Below are 12,697 nucleotides of genomic sequence, written 5' to 3'. Positions count from 1 at the left end.
TGGGGTGCTACTGCAAGGCAGAGGTGTGTGCTGTGCACCCAGGGGTGCCCCTTGCACCCCCAGGCCATGCTGGGGGAGGTGATGCAGTGGGTGATGCTCAGCCCTGCAGGCAGGAGTTTCCCACAATGCCCTGGGCCAGGCAGGATGGAGCTGGGCCAGGTTTGGGGGGGGGGTGGTTGTATTTGGGGCACAGCATTTTGGGGGCAGCAGTGCAGCGGCTACTGCAATAGATGTGCTGCAGTGGCATGGGGCCAGTGTTGCTGGGGGGGGGGGGAACAGAGCCACCCTGCGGCTGGGCCATTGCACAGGTTTGGGGGAAGGGGGGGTGGGGCTGGGGCCACTGCACAACCCCAGGGGGCTGCAGTTCCTCATTGCACAATCCCGGAGGTGCCAGTACTGGGTGCCTTGGCCATGGCACCCTTCCAGGGGGGTACTGCCAGCAGTGCCCATCCCTGTCTGCAGCTGGCAGGGGCCCAGCCCTGGCTTGGTTTTGCAGCCCCTCTCAATCCCCGAGGGGGCTGGAGAAGAAAGGCAGCACAGCTCCTGCGGAGGAGGAGGAGATCCATGCCCGGTCACTGCCTTGGCTGCCTGCCCTGCCTGGCCCCAGGCCTGGGCTTGTTTGTCCCGCAGGCAGGCGGGCGGGGGGAACACATACACATGGCTTTGCATCCCAGTCTCCCCCGGCAGAGCTTCATGTGGGACCCCACAACCCAGTGCCCCCCTCCTAGGGACAGGCTACATGCCCCTGGTTCCCCCAGCTAAGGAGGTGTGAGCCCAGCCATCACCATCCCCCCAGAGCCATGGCTGGGGGGGGGCTGGTGCCCGCTGCTGAGTCAGAGTCCCGTGTCCGAGGGGCCGGATCCTGGCTCCTGCTCTAAGCCCCCGCTCTGCCTGCGCAGGGAGCTGCCTCCAGGACGGACCATGGCACTGCTGCTGCTCCCGCTGCTCCCGCTGCTCAGCCTTCTGCTCCCCTGGGGATGGGGGCAGGCGCTTGTCCCCCCCAGCGAGCTCAAGCGTGAGTGGGGGCTGGGGGAGGGGGGTGTTGGGCACAGCTTTTCATTTGGTGGGGGGGCTCCCTGAAGGCTTGGGGAGCAAATGGGACAGTGATGGAGTGGGGGGAGTGCTGTGTTGGGGGGGGGGGGGGGGGGGGCAGGTACAGCATTATTCAGGGAGGGCTGGATGGAGGGGCACAGCATCGTTTCAGGGGGGTTGGGTGGAGGGGACACAGAGCATCATCCCCAAGGGGCTGGGGCTCGATGTTTTTGGTGGGGGGGGGATGCAGATCCTGCCCCCAGTGCTCCCCTGGTTGGGTAGTCTGGGTGGGTGAGGGCTGATGTGGGCACGGATGGGGTCCCAGCACCAGGCTGCTCCTGGGGAACCTTACAGCACACACCCCCAATATTATGGGGGGGGGGGGGAGATGGAGTCCCAGATGTGGTGAGGTTTTGGGGCGCTTCTCTTGGGTTCTGTGAGCTTGAATCAAGCTGTTGGCGAGCAACCAAGATGCTGCACCCACAAGTATTTGCATGCACTGGCGGGTGCTTCCACTGCCTGCTGAAGGATGCTCTTCCTCTTCCTCACGCCCCCAACCACAGAGATGTCAGCAGCAGGCAGCAAATACATTGACACGGAAGTGGAAAATGCCATCAATGGGGTGAAGCAGATGAAGACCCTCATGGACAAGACAAGTAAGGACCACCAAGCCATCTTGCACACCTTGGAGGAGACCAAGAGGAAGAAGGAGGTGAGTGAGGATGAGGAGGGCGGCTGTTTCAACCTGGTACCCGAGCTCCCGCCAGCTGGGCTGCGTGCACCCAAAGGGTTGGGGGAATGCGGTGCCGGGGAATCTGTGTGTCCCAGGAGTGGAGGGATGCCCTGGGGTGGATGTGGCTGCCTTGCAGGAGGCGGTGCAGCTGGCCAGGGAGAAGGAGCAGCAGCTGGCGGCGAAGCAGGAGGTGTGCAACGAGACGATGCTGGCGCTGTGGGAAGAGTGCAAGCCCTGCCTCAAGCACACCTGCATGCGCTTCTACTCTCGCACGTGCCACAGTGGATCGGGGCTGGTGGGGCGGCAGGTGAGTGGTACCACAGTGCCTGGTGAGGCTGGGGAGGGGGATTCCGTAGATTCACAGCATGGTTTGGGTTGGAAGGGACCCCAAAGCTCATCCAGTTCCAACCCCCTCCCATGGGCAGGGACACCTTTCACTAGACCAGGTTGCTCCAAGCCCCTGAGGTCCAGCCTGGCCTTGAATCTTTCTCTCATTTTGGCCTGATCTTGTTTTGACCTGATCCTGCTCCCCTGCCTGGCAGCTGGAGGAATTCCTCAACCATTCTTCACCCTTCTCTATCTGGGTGAATGGCGAGCGCATTGACTCGCTGCTGGAGCGGGACCAGCAGCAGGAGCGGCAGTTTGAGGACTTGGAAGAACGTTTCGGGTTGCTGGAGGACGGCGTGGATGACATCTTCCAGGACAGCACCCAGGTCTATGGCCGCATGTATCCCTTCTTCCGAGCACCCTTCGGCGGCTTCCGCGAGGCTTTCCGCCCCCCGGTCCAGCACGTCCACTTCCCCCTGCGCAGCGAGAGGCTTTCCCGGGAGCTGCACCCCTTCTTCCAGCATCCCCACCACGGCTTCCACCGCCTCTTCCAGCCGCTCTTCGAGATGACACAGCGGATGCTGGAGGAAGCGCAGGGCGGTTGGGAGCACTCGCTGGGTGGCTTTGCCCCAGGTAGGGTGCTCGCTGCTGGGTGCTGTGGGCTCCCCAGTTTGGCTGAAAGCAGTATGTTTACAGCTGGGCTTCCCAGCAAACCTCCTCCTTCTCATTAGGAGCTGACTAACTTAAGAGGATGAGCTCAACCCTAGTACTACACCTCAGAGAATCCCCACGGGAGTGCAGGGAATCACAAGCTCTGCTGTGTGCAGAGCTGTGCTGGGATTTGGGGGGGGGGTTCCCAGCCTAATCTTGGCTGCCGGAGCTGCCGCCATCCTGGGAAGGTGTTTGTTTTGGGCAGGCAGCGCTGTTGCCATCACCGTCTGCGACTGCGGCCCCCGGCTGGGTGGCTGCGGAAAGGGAGATTTCGAAACACAGGCTGGCGTGGAGTGCTTTGTTTCGGGAAAACAGGGAGGGGGGCACTATTCCATGGAGAAAGCACCTCTATGTCTCCACGCAGCACCCTGGGGTGTCGGTCAGGGCTGCCCTGCAGCTTGCACCCCTAACCATGGCGTTTTGGGGTGCTGATTCTGCGCTGTGCTTTCCCACAGAGTCCCGTAACTCCAGCGATGATCGCATGGTGTGCCGGGAGATCCGTCGGAACTCGGCTGGCTGCCTGCGGATGCGGGATGAGTGCGAAAAGTGCCGGGAGATCCTCTCCGTGGGTGAGCTGGTCCCCATGGGACCGGGGGTGATACGATGGCTGTGGTGGGGTGAGGATGGCTGGGGTGAGCCCTGACACCCCCTGATGCCCACAAATCCATGCCCAGACTGCTGGCAGACAGACCCTGTGCAGAGCCAGCTGCGGGAGCAGCTGGAGGACGCACTGCGCCTGGCCGAGCGCTTCACACGCCGCTACGATGACTTGATGCGTGCCTTCCAAGCTGAGATGCTCAACACCACCAGCCTTCTGGACCAGCTCAACCGCCAGTTCGGCTGGGTCTCACGCCTCGCCAACCTTACCCAGGGCGGCGACGGCTTCCTCCAGGTCACCACGGTGAGCCGGCTGGAGGGCTTGAGCCTCCCCTCTTCTGCTATGGTCGCCCCATCAGCAGGGCCAGCAGCCATGGAAAGTGGGTCAGGGGGAGAATGAGGCGATTGTGTGCCCAAGCGGGTGCCTCTTGGCACAACAGCGGGCTGCAGGGCTGGGTGCCAGGGCGAGGGGCCGGCACAGGGGCTAGCCCAGCTCTTCCTGCATTATGTGCCCCCATGCCTTCCCCTTCCAGGTCCTCTCCAAGGCTCCCAACCTCGAGGACCCCTCAGCTCCTCCTGACACGCAAGTGACGGTGCAGCTCTTTGATTCAGAGCCGCTGTCCCTCACTGTGCCTGGGGACATCTCCTGGGAGGACCCTCGCTTCATGGAGATCGTGGCTGAGCAGGCGCTTCAGCACTACAAGCAAAATGCCATGTGAGTCCAGTCCCCCACATCCCATGGCAGGGCTGGGGGGGGACGACACACGACTATGCCATAGCTCACCCCCTCCCATCCTTCCTCTGGCAGAGAGTAGCTGGGTGATGTTCATCGCTGCTGCCAAACTCCAGTGCCCCACCAAGCCCCCTTGTCCCTATGCCAGGGGGCCAAATGCCACCACCACTGCCCTCTCCCTGCTGCTGCGGGCCCTTCTGCAGAGCCCAAACAGAAAATAAAGGTAGAGTCGACACCCTGCCTGTGCTGCATCTTTGGAACACACTTTGCCAAGCAAATACACCTTCCAGAAACAAAAAACCTTCCAAAACACGGCTCTATGGACCTGGGACTGATCATCAGCTACTGTGAAATGGGGGTGAGCCACTGCCAGGGATAGGGCAGCCACAGCTTCTCTGGCCAACCTGTGCCAGTGCCTCAGCACCCTCACAGGAAGAACTTCATCCTTCTATCTAATCAATAGGGCAGGAACTCCCCCTCCTCTTCCCACATGCCATGTGAAAGGGCTTAGGGTGCCGGATCCTCTCCCTCTGTTGGGAGCAAGGCTCATCCAGCATGGTCAGTGGTAGAGGGCTCAGACCCCCACCCTTGTCATGGGTTTAGTGGGAACCCCATACACCAGCCTGGGGGCTCCCAGACCCTTCCCATGGCCAGCACTGACATCCAAGAGCAAGCCACAGGTGATGCACTTTTATTAGGGGGAGAGGCAGGCTGGGGAAACAGTGGGGCCAGCCCCTCCTCCCCAACCTCCCAAGCCTCTTGAGATCAGGGGCAGAGGCTCCAACGTGCCCCACACAGGGGCCCAGGGCCTGCTTCCCACTATGAGGGGCAGGCGCAGCCTCACCATCTCCTCCCAGAGCACCGGCAGGGCAGAGGTTTCTCCTGCAAACAGCAGCAGGACAGTGGCTGGCATCACCACCACCATGCCAGTCCCCTCCTGGTGAGACCATCCAGGACAATGAACCCCAGAACCAAGCCGGACACAGGCAGTGGGTGCTCAGCTCTCGCTGTTGATGGCTGTGCTCTCCCCCCGCAGCAAACCCTCCCGTTCAGCTGCCGAGCCAGCCTCATCTGTGTTCCAGGGCAGGCAGGTGAGCAGGGGCCGGTGCAGGCCATTGTAAAGAGCAGCCCCCAGCAGCAGCACCCCAAACCCCAAGATCTCCAGGCCATGGAAGGTCTCCCAGCCCACGGCCAGGCTGACGGCCCAGATGACGAGGGTGCGGAGGCTGTCCAGCACCATGCGGGTGGTGGCACTGATCTCCTTGGTGACGCTGATGCCAGCGAAGTTGAAGAAGGCGATACTGCTGATGTTACCCAGCAGGGCCACGGCAATGAGGGGCTGGTGGCCGACCTGGCAGAAGGCATCAAGGGCATCTTCCAGTGTCTGCCGAGGGTTCCCACTGAAGCTGCCCGCTGGGATGTAGTACATGGGCACCAGCAGCAGGGCCAGGATGATGAAGCCAAAGAAACCTGCAGGGTGTCAGATGGGTGCTGCTCCAAGCTTGTCCCTCCCTGCCCCACAAGACCCAAACATCTACAGCAGCCCCCTCTTTGCAGCCTGCTCCTCCCACCCTGCACAATGTGGCCCTCCCCAAGCTGGATTTGGGGGATCCAGAAGCCCTCAAGCACTCAACCCTTTGGCTGATGTCACAACAGACCTTCGGTGCCAACGGCCCGCAGTGGGTGCACATCGTGCTTGTAGACAAACTTCTCCTCGAGCACCATCTGGATGGCAACAATCACCTGTGCCATGATGATAAGCAGGTCGCCTGCAAGGGGAGAAGGAAGAGGGAAAAAAGAAGGAAGGAAGGTGGGAGAACGGGGAAAGAAGATAAAGGAAGGAGGGGGGAGAGAAGAAGAAAGGAAGGGGGGGAGAGAAGAAGGAAGTGGTGGGGGGGAGAGAAGAAGGAGGGGGGGGGAAGGGGAAGAAAAAGAAGGAAGGGAAGAAGGAAGGGGAGGCTGAGCCCTCATCTCCCTGCCCACTGGATGTGCAACACGGCCGAGCCATGCCTGGAGAGCATGGCATGCTCCCTGCAGGAGCTCTTCCCCCACCATAGCCATCCCACCTTCCCTGAGGGCCACCACCTACCAGTTATCACCTGGCTGAGGTTGTGTTTCTGGCCATGGGAGCTGTGCAGATCAGCCAACCCCACCACCACCAGCCCCACGATGGTGACCAGGATGCCCAGCCACTGGCTCAGCTCCAGCTTGCGGCCCAGGAAGGCCACGGAGAGGAGCCCGGTGAAGATGATGACAGATCCTCGCAGCATCTGGAAGCTGGAGGCGCTGGTCATGTTCAAAGCTGTGTGGGGAGAGACAGATCCATGTGTTGTGTGCGGAGCCATCTAATGTCACACCACCACCACTTAACAGTCTGCCACAGTAATTAAGAGCAGATCATAGAATCACAGAATGGTTTGGGTTGGAAAGGACCTCAAGATCATCCAGTTCCAATCCCCTGCCAAGGGCAGGGACACCTTCCACTAGACCAGGTTGCTCGAAGACCCGTCCAGCCTGGCCTCGAACACCACCAGGGATGAGGCAGTCACAGCTTTGCTGGGCAACCTGTGCCAGGGCCTCACTGTAAAGAGCTTCTTCCATATAGCTAACCTAAATCTTCCCCATTTAAGTTTGAACCCGTTATTCCTTGTCCTATCACTACAGTCGACGATGAAGTGCGATTAAGCAGAGGAAGGGGCAGTGATGCTGTCTCCCCCCACTCCTACTCATATCTGGCAGCAGATAGGTTCATGCCGAGACTCAGTCCGACATCCCCACTCCACAGGAACACCGTGCCTCCCAGTGAAGAACCTGGCTTACTGAGCCCTGCCACAACTCATGGCATGGGTGGGAAGTGTTTGCTCAGAGCCCTCTAACCCACTTCAGGGTCAAACCCAAATGCACCATGCAGTCCTGCAGCCCAAAAACTGAATCTGGACCCATGGATGGCCACATCCCTGCAGGGCAAAGCACTGACCCACGGTCCAGCACTTACCCACGTACATGATGCTGGTCCCAGTCATGTCGCAGAGAGCGGGAGGCAGGAAGAGCAGGGGATTGAAGGGCTGCGATGGGGCCATACTGGGCTCTGGCTTTCGCCGATCCCTCCAGACCAGCAGGTAAAACACCCCCAGGCAGGAAAATTCACCCAGGAACATCCCCACGGCCTGTGAGAGAGCAGGTGAGGGGGGCTGGTCCTGCTGGCAAGGCCCTCCCTGCCCAGGGCAGGGGGCTCACCTGCAGGAAGGGGTGCTGGAAGCTGTGCTCCTCCTTCCCGCTGCAGCCAGCTGCGCTGAAGTTATCAGCCCACCTAGGAGGCAGAGGAGAGAGTGGTGGTTAGAGCAGGGGGCCACGAGGAGATGAAGCACCCCCCAAGATCCACCCTGGGGCTCTCCTAAGGGCCACCAGCCCCCTGAAGTGACAGTTCTAAGGACAGGATGTCCATGGGGAAGGAGACATGGCTGTGGCTGCCTCAACCTGCCGGCAGCTCCTGGCCCAGCTCCCAGCCCTGAGTGACAGGCAGGGAAATGGATACCACCATGTTGCACAGTCCCACGATCCGGTGTCCCCATGCTGCTGGACATGTCCAGGCAGCACCATTTCCTGCTGGGGAGACCAGGACAGCATGGTGGGGAGTCACCCTACCCCCTCTCTACATCACCAGCCTTGAAAACTTGGGGGCTGAGACACAGGACCCAGAAATTATGCTGGGTCACAGGCTGGGGTGCAGCAGCTCCCACCACTCACACCCCCAGCCATCATTTTGCGGCACAAAGCCCCTCTTCTGGGTATTCCGTGCAGCACAGATGGCAATGCTGGATAAACATAGGCTGCGGTAGAGGTTCCCCTGGCCTGTTTCAGCACGGATCAACCCTCTTGAGGGACCATCTCCATGAGGAGGGGACCCCAGGACAGCCTCGGCATGCCCGTGCACCTTGACACATCGACGCAGGCACCCAGCAACACTCCAGCAGCTTTCTGCTGATGCTGAGTGGCCGCAGAGCTGCTGAGCTTGGGGAAATGGGGTGCGAGTGGAGGCCAGGGCAACCCCCAGCCCATCCCCCACTGCTCTGCAAGGGGCTTTTCAGCCAGGCCAGCGAGATTTCAGCGTGAGTCAGCCCCAGCCGCAGCCCCTGCGCCATGGGACAGCTCGGGTCCGTGTTTCGCAAGAGGCTTTGTCCGGCCACACACGAGCCTCGTGAGCGGGGTGAGCGCTCGGTGCCACCTCCCACCTCTGCTCTGCCACATGGAGACTCTGTGCCTCAGTTTCCCCACCCGGGGACCTGGCTCTGCTGTAACACCAGGAGCAGCCGGAGCCTGGCCATCCGCTAACACCCGTGTGTCTGCCCAGCAACAGCGGGATAAGCCGGCTGGGCAGGTCTGCCTGGCCTGGGCAGCTCTTGGGAACACTGTCCTCATCCTCACCGTAAAGGCTGGGAGCACCCCAGGGTGCTCTCTGCGGGAAAGGGCTCAATCCAGCCCCCAGCTGGCTACAGGGATGAGCTGGAGTGCAGGGAGCCTGGTTGCGGGGTCACTCCCACAGCTCCTCCCCAGCACCCTGGGGCTGGGCACAGCACCCACAGCAGGAGACCTGCACCCTCAGCATCATCCGCGAGATCCCCCAGCACCCCCGGCCATGCAGCCCCCACCGTTCCTTCCCCATCATCAGGAGCTGGGCCCTCCAGCAACGGCAGGCTCAGTCCCTATGGGGCACCCCACAGCGCAGCCTGCCCCCCATGCTGGGGCTGCCCAGCCGGGGTGTGGGGGGCACCGGGAAGGTCCTGGGGCTATGCCAACACAGCCTGGACCGGAGCTCTGCCTAGTTAGACCCGGGGGCCTCCCCAGTCCCTGCGTGGGGCTGAGATACGGCGGGGAGGTGGGCCGGGGAACCCTGTCTCCAGGGTCACACGAGGGGGCCCGAGCACAGGTGACACCCCCGGAGCCCGGCGGGGACAAACTCTGCGATGGAAGGAGAGGACCGGAGGCCTGCAGACCGGGCTCCAAGCCGCGGGGGAGCGCAGGGCCTGCGGGTGCCCTGAGGCCCGGGAGGACCCCGAGCAGAGAGGTGGGCCCAGCCCAGGGCCCAAGGTGGGGTCCGAGGCCGCTGCAGGACCCCAGCCCCGCGGTGCGGGTTTCCCCCAGCCGCCGGGAGGACTCACTTGGCCGCCAGGGTGTTGATGGAGCCGGTGAGCCGGGTCTAAACGTGCACTGGTTGAACCCTGCCTCGACCAAACCATGCCCGGACCTAATCGTTTATAGGGCTGGGGGGTACTGTCTCGGGGGCATCCTAGGGTTTCAGGTCCCTTGCAGCTCCAAGGGCTACCCCCCCGACCTCCAACCTCCTCCTTCATCTCCCTGGGGCTTGTTTCTGGGGCGCAATTCCCCCCCCCCCCCCCCCCCCCCCCCAGCCCCATGGAAATTCCGTGCCTCAGATTCCCCATCCTGGGACCTGGGTTCGCCGGGGTCAGGATCCCACCATCCCCCCGTGAGCCCCATCTCCCACTGACCCAGCTGAGGGGTTCCAGGGGCCCCTCTACCCCCGGCAGTGGGTTCTGCTGCCGCCCGTCCCCCCCGTGCCTCCCCGCCAGACGGAGATAAATTATTTTTCCATCCCACGTCAGCCCCAGCAGCCGTGACCCGTGGGAGGCCTCGGGGGAGAAAAAACCCACTCCAAGGGCCTCCGCCAAGGCTGCCTTCGCCAATCCAAGTTAACCCTTCCCACGGCTGGGGGGCCACAGATGGGCAGGGTAGGGGTGGGCATCGCCTCCTGCCCTTGCTGAGGGGGGACCAAAATACAGCCCTGGGGTGGGATGTAATGGGAGGTGAGTGCTGGTTCTAGTGACTCCTCTTGGAACAGGGTGGGAGCAGAGCAGTGCCCCCAAACTCCACAGGACACCCAGCAGCCACTGTCCCCCGCTGATGTTCAGGCTGTAGATCTGCCTCCTGCACCGCTAGTGACCCCACATACCTGCAGTATCTCAAGCACATCAGGATTCCCCCCTGGCAGAAACCCACTGGTGTCACCCATGAGGACACTACAGACTGGGCAGGGAGGACGGGCCAGCTGTGTTGGTCCCATGTTGTTCCCTGTGCTGGTCCCCCTCTTCCAGCCGCAGGATGGGTGATTGTTCCAAGGACACATGGGTGAGTGGTGACAGAGCCACTGACTTGCAAAGTCCCCTGCACAATGCACAACATGTGCCCACTCTTCCATGCCAATGCCAGCCGCGCACAAACACGCTTGTGCGTCTATCCGAGGTCTGTGGGGTCCCCAGAGGGGACAGACAGAACATTGGAGGCACCCAGTCCCACTGGGACCAGAAAGAGTGTGGACAAGCTGGCGTGATGGGGATGGTGACATGTCCTGCCCACAAGCATGTACCCCTGCAGGTCAGTGCACATGCATCATCTGAGCCTCCAAATCACTCAGAAGCTGCCCAGTCCCATGGAATTAATGAGGCCATGAGGCCCATCCCCTCATTAATAGTGTTTAATTCCTCCGTCTCCTGGGCTCCACTCCCATTTCCTGAGCTTGCCAGCCCTGTGCATCCTGGCTTTGAACACCACCAGGGATGGGGCAGCTGTAGCTTCTCTGGGTAACCTGTGCCAGGCCCTCACCACCTTCACAGGGAAGAGCTTCTTCTTAAGAGCTCAACTCAACCTCCCCTCTGTCCCTTGCCATTCCCCTTGTTCCTTGTCAAACCCCCCTCTCCAGATTTCTTTTTGGCCCCTTCAGGCAGTCCATCAGCTCTACTTCTTTCTTATGGGGGGGGGGGGGGTGGGGGGGTGTGTGTCTCACCAGAGCAGAGCAGAGGGGGAGAATCCCCTCCCTCGACCTGCTGGTCACACTGCTGGTGATGCAGCCCAGGACACGGTTGGTTTCTGGGCTCAAGCACACACTGCTGGGTCGTGGGGAGCTTCTCATTGACCAACACCCCTAAAGCCTTCTCCTCTGTGCTGCTCTCAATCCAGTCTCCCCAGGCCATGTTTGTGCCTGGGACTGTCCCAACCCATGTGCAGGACCTTTCCCTTGGCCTTGTTGAACTCTCCAAGGCTTTCACCAGCCCATGTCTCCAGCCTGTTCAGGTCGCTCTGGATCCCATCCCTTCCCTCCAGTGTGACCACACCACAAAACTCAGTGTCATCAGCAAACTTACTGAGGGTGCACTCAATCCCTGTGCCACAGAGAATGATGCATCATGTCACAGAGGACACCGTAATGCTGCTCATGGAGATGCCACTGGCTACAGCAGGTTGCCTCTGCGTCTTGGGTCATCTCAGTGTCCCCAGCGTCAGCACAGGGTCCCCAGGCTGGTGCCACTGGTGGTCCCCATCCCGTGGCTGCACCCATCCAGGCACAGTGCTCCTCCCCAGCACTTTTCCCATGTCTTCTCCCTGAATTCAGACCCAAATTTGGTCCCAAGTCCCCCAGCTGTCCCAGGATATCGTGACCAAGCCATTAGGCTTTAGCTGACATAACTTTGCTATTTAGCATGAGTGTGACTCAACACTTAAAACCACAACTGCACCTGCTTAATAGAAACTTGTCTGCAAGTAGGGACCTGCCCTCCTGGAAGCGCATGATATACAGTAAGTTAGAACTCAGGTATGTAGGCAGCCTTGCATCTACTTCTGTAAGTTGCTTATAAGCAGGGACATCTCTAATGGCAAAATATGATAACAATTTGAACAAAGAACCAAGCACGTAGCTTGCAGGTATTAGCAATTAATCAATAATACTAAGCTAAAAGGTAAGAATCCTGACTAATACTAACTCACAGACTGTCGCTGTAGCCCTAACCTAAGTGCACGATAGGATAAGAAAACCACAGGTTATATAACTTACTGAACTGTATGAACAGATGCAAGTATCTCAAGATGAAAAGTAGGTATAAAAGACCCCCTAAGATTTGCTGTTCTTTGGACGTGTCTATGGAGGTTTGAACCCTCACGTGCTCCCGCCGCCAATAAAGGTTTGTGCTTTACTGTACAGTGTGTACTGTAGAGTGATTTCTTTGCATCAGTACCTTCAGCATCAGAAGGCCCTTGGTGCACTGCAATAGAGATGGTGAGGACACTTGTGTATGGGGTAGGGAGAAGCTCAGGATAATGAAAATATAGTTTCTCCCATCCCCGGTGGTTTCTTTTTGCTGGGTTTAATGAGCTGGGAAGTGAAAACAAACATTTATGAGGCTTTTTTAAAATGAGTTTAAAAAGATTACTGAAAAGGGCTTTAGAAAGCAGAGCTGTGTGAGTTTTCATTGCTTCTGCTTTTTACACACACACCCCCCCCCCCCCCCCTTCCCCATTCTCTACCTGCTTCCCACAGTGTACTTGGCACCTTTTCAGCCAGGATAGAAGCCTTCATTCCCCACCCCTTCTCCTCCTTTTCCTCAAGGCTTTGAGGAGAGACAGGATGAGTCTCAACTGCCTGGGGCTGAGCTTCCCCCACAGCTGAGCTCTGCTTAATACTGGAGAGGGATTCTAAGTCCCTCCAGTGGACTGTAAATATTTGGTCTATGGCTGACAAGGAGAATTTAAATGCTTTGAGAAGGAATAAAGAT

The 12,697-nt window shown here is 59.8% G+C and overlaps 2 protein-coding genes across 2 annotated transcripts; one reads left to right on the top strand and one right to left on the bottom strand.

Moving 5' to 3' along the window:
• Nucleotides 1–857: 857 nt before the first annotated feature.
• Nucleotides 858–4,364, top strand: CLU (clusterin). The gene is made up of 8 exons (XM_057404661.1): nt 858–1,015; nt 1,596–1,744; nt 1,902–2,072; nt 2,308–2,725; nt 3,259–3,372; nt 3,478–3,704; nt 3,934–4,115; nt 4,209–4,364. The coding sequence occupies exons 1-8, from the start codon at nt 922–924 to the stop codon at nt 4,213–4,215; spliced, it is 1,362 nt and encodes a 453-aa protein (XP_057260644.1). The 5' UTR covers nt 858–921; the 3' UTR covers nt 4,216–4,364.
• A 431-nt stretch (nt 4,365–4,795) lies between these two features.
• SLC35F6 (solute carrier family 35 member F6) lies at nt 4,796–10,161 on the bottom strand. The gene is made up of 7 exons (XM_057404662.1): nt 10,102–10,161; nt 9,293–9,330; nt 7,371–7,443; nt 7,129–7,300; nt 6,223–6,435; nt 5,792–5,902; nt 4,796–5,603 (listed from the first exon to the last, which is right to left on the bottom strand). The coding sequence occupies exons 1-7, from the start codon at nt 10,159–10,161 to the stop codon at nt 5,131–5,133; spliced, it is 1,140 nt and encodes a 379-aa protein (XP_057260645.1). The 3' UTR covers nt 4,796–5,130.
• Between the last annotated feature and the right edge of the window lie 2,536 nt (nt 10,162–12,697).

Source organism: Pezoporus wallicus, unplaced genomic scaffold, assembly GCF_028554395.1.
Source record: "Pezoporus wallicus isolate ANWC-B61680 ecotype Strahan unplaced genomic scaffold, APGP_CSIRO_Pwel_v1 contig_11009, whole genome shotgun sequence".
NCBI classification, from domain to species: domain Eukaryota; kingdom Metazoa; phylum Chordata; class Aves; order Psittaciformes; family Psittacidae; genus Pezoporus; species Pezoporus wallicus.
Note: the sequence above shows the minus strand (reverse complement) of the source record. Positions and strands in the feature narration are given on the sequence as shown.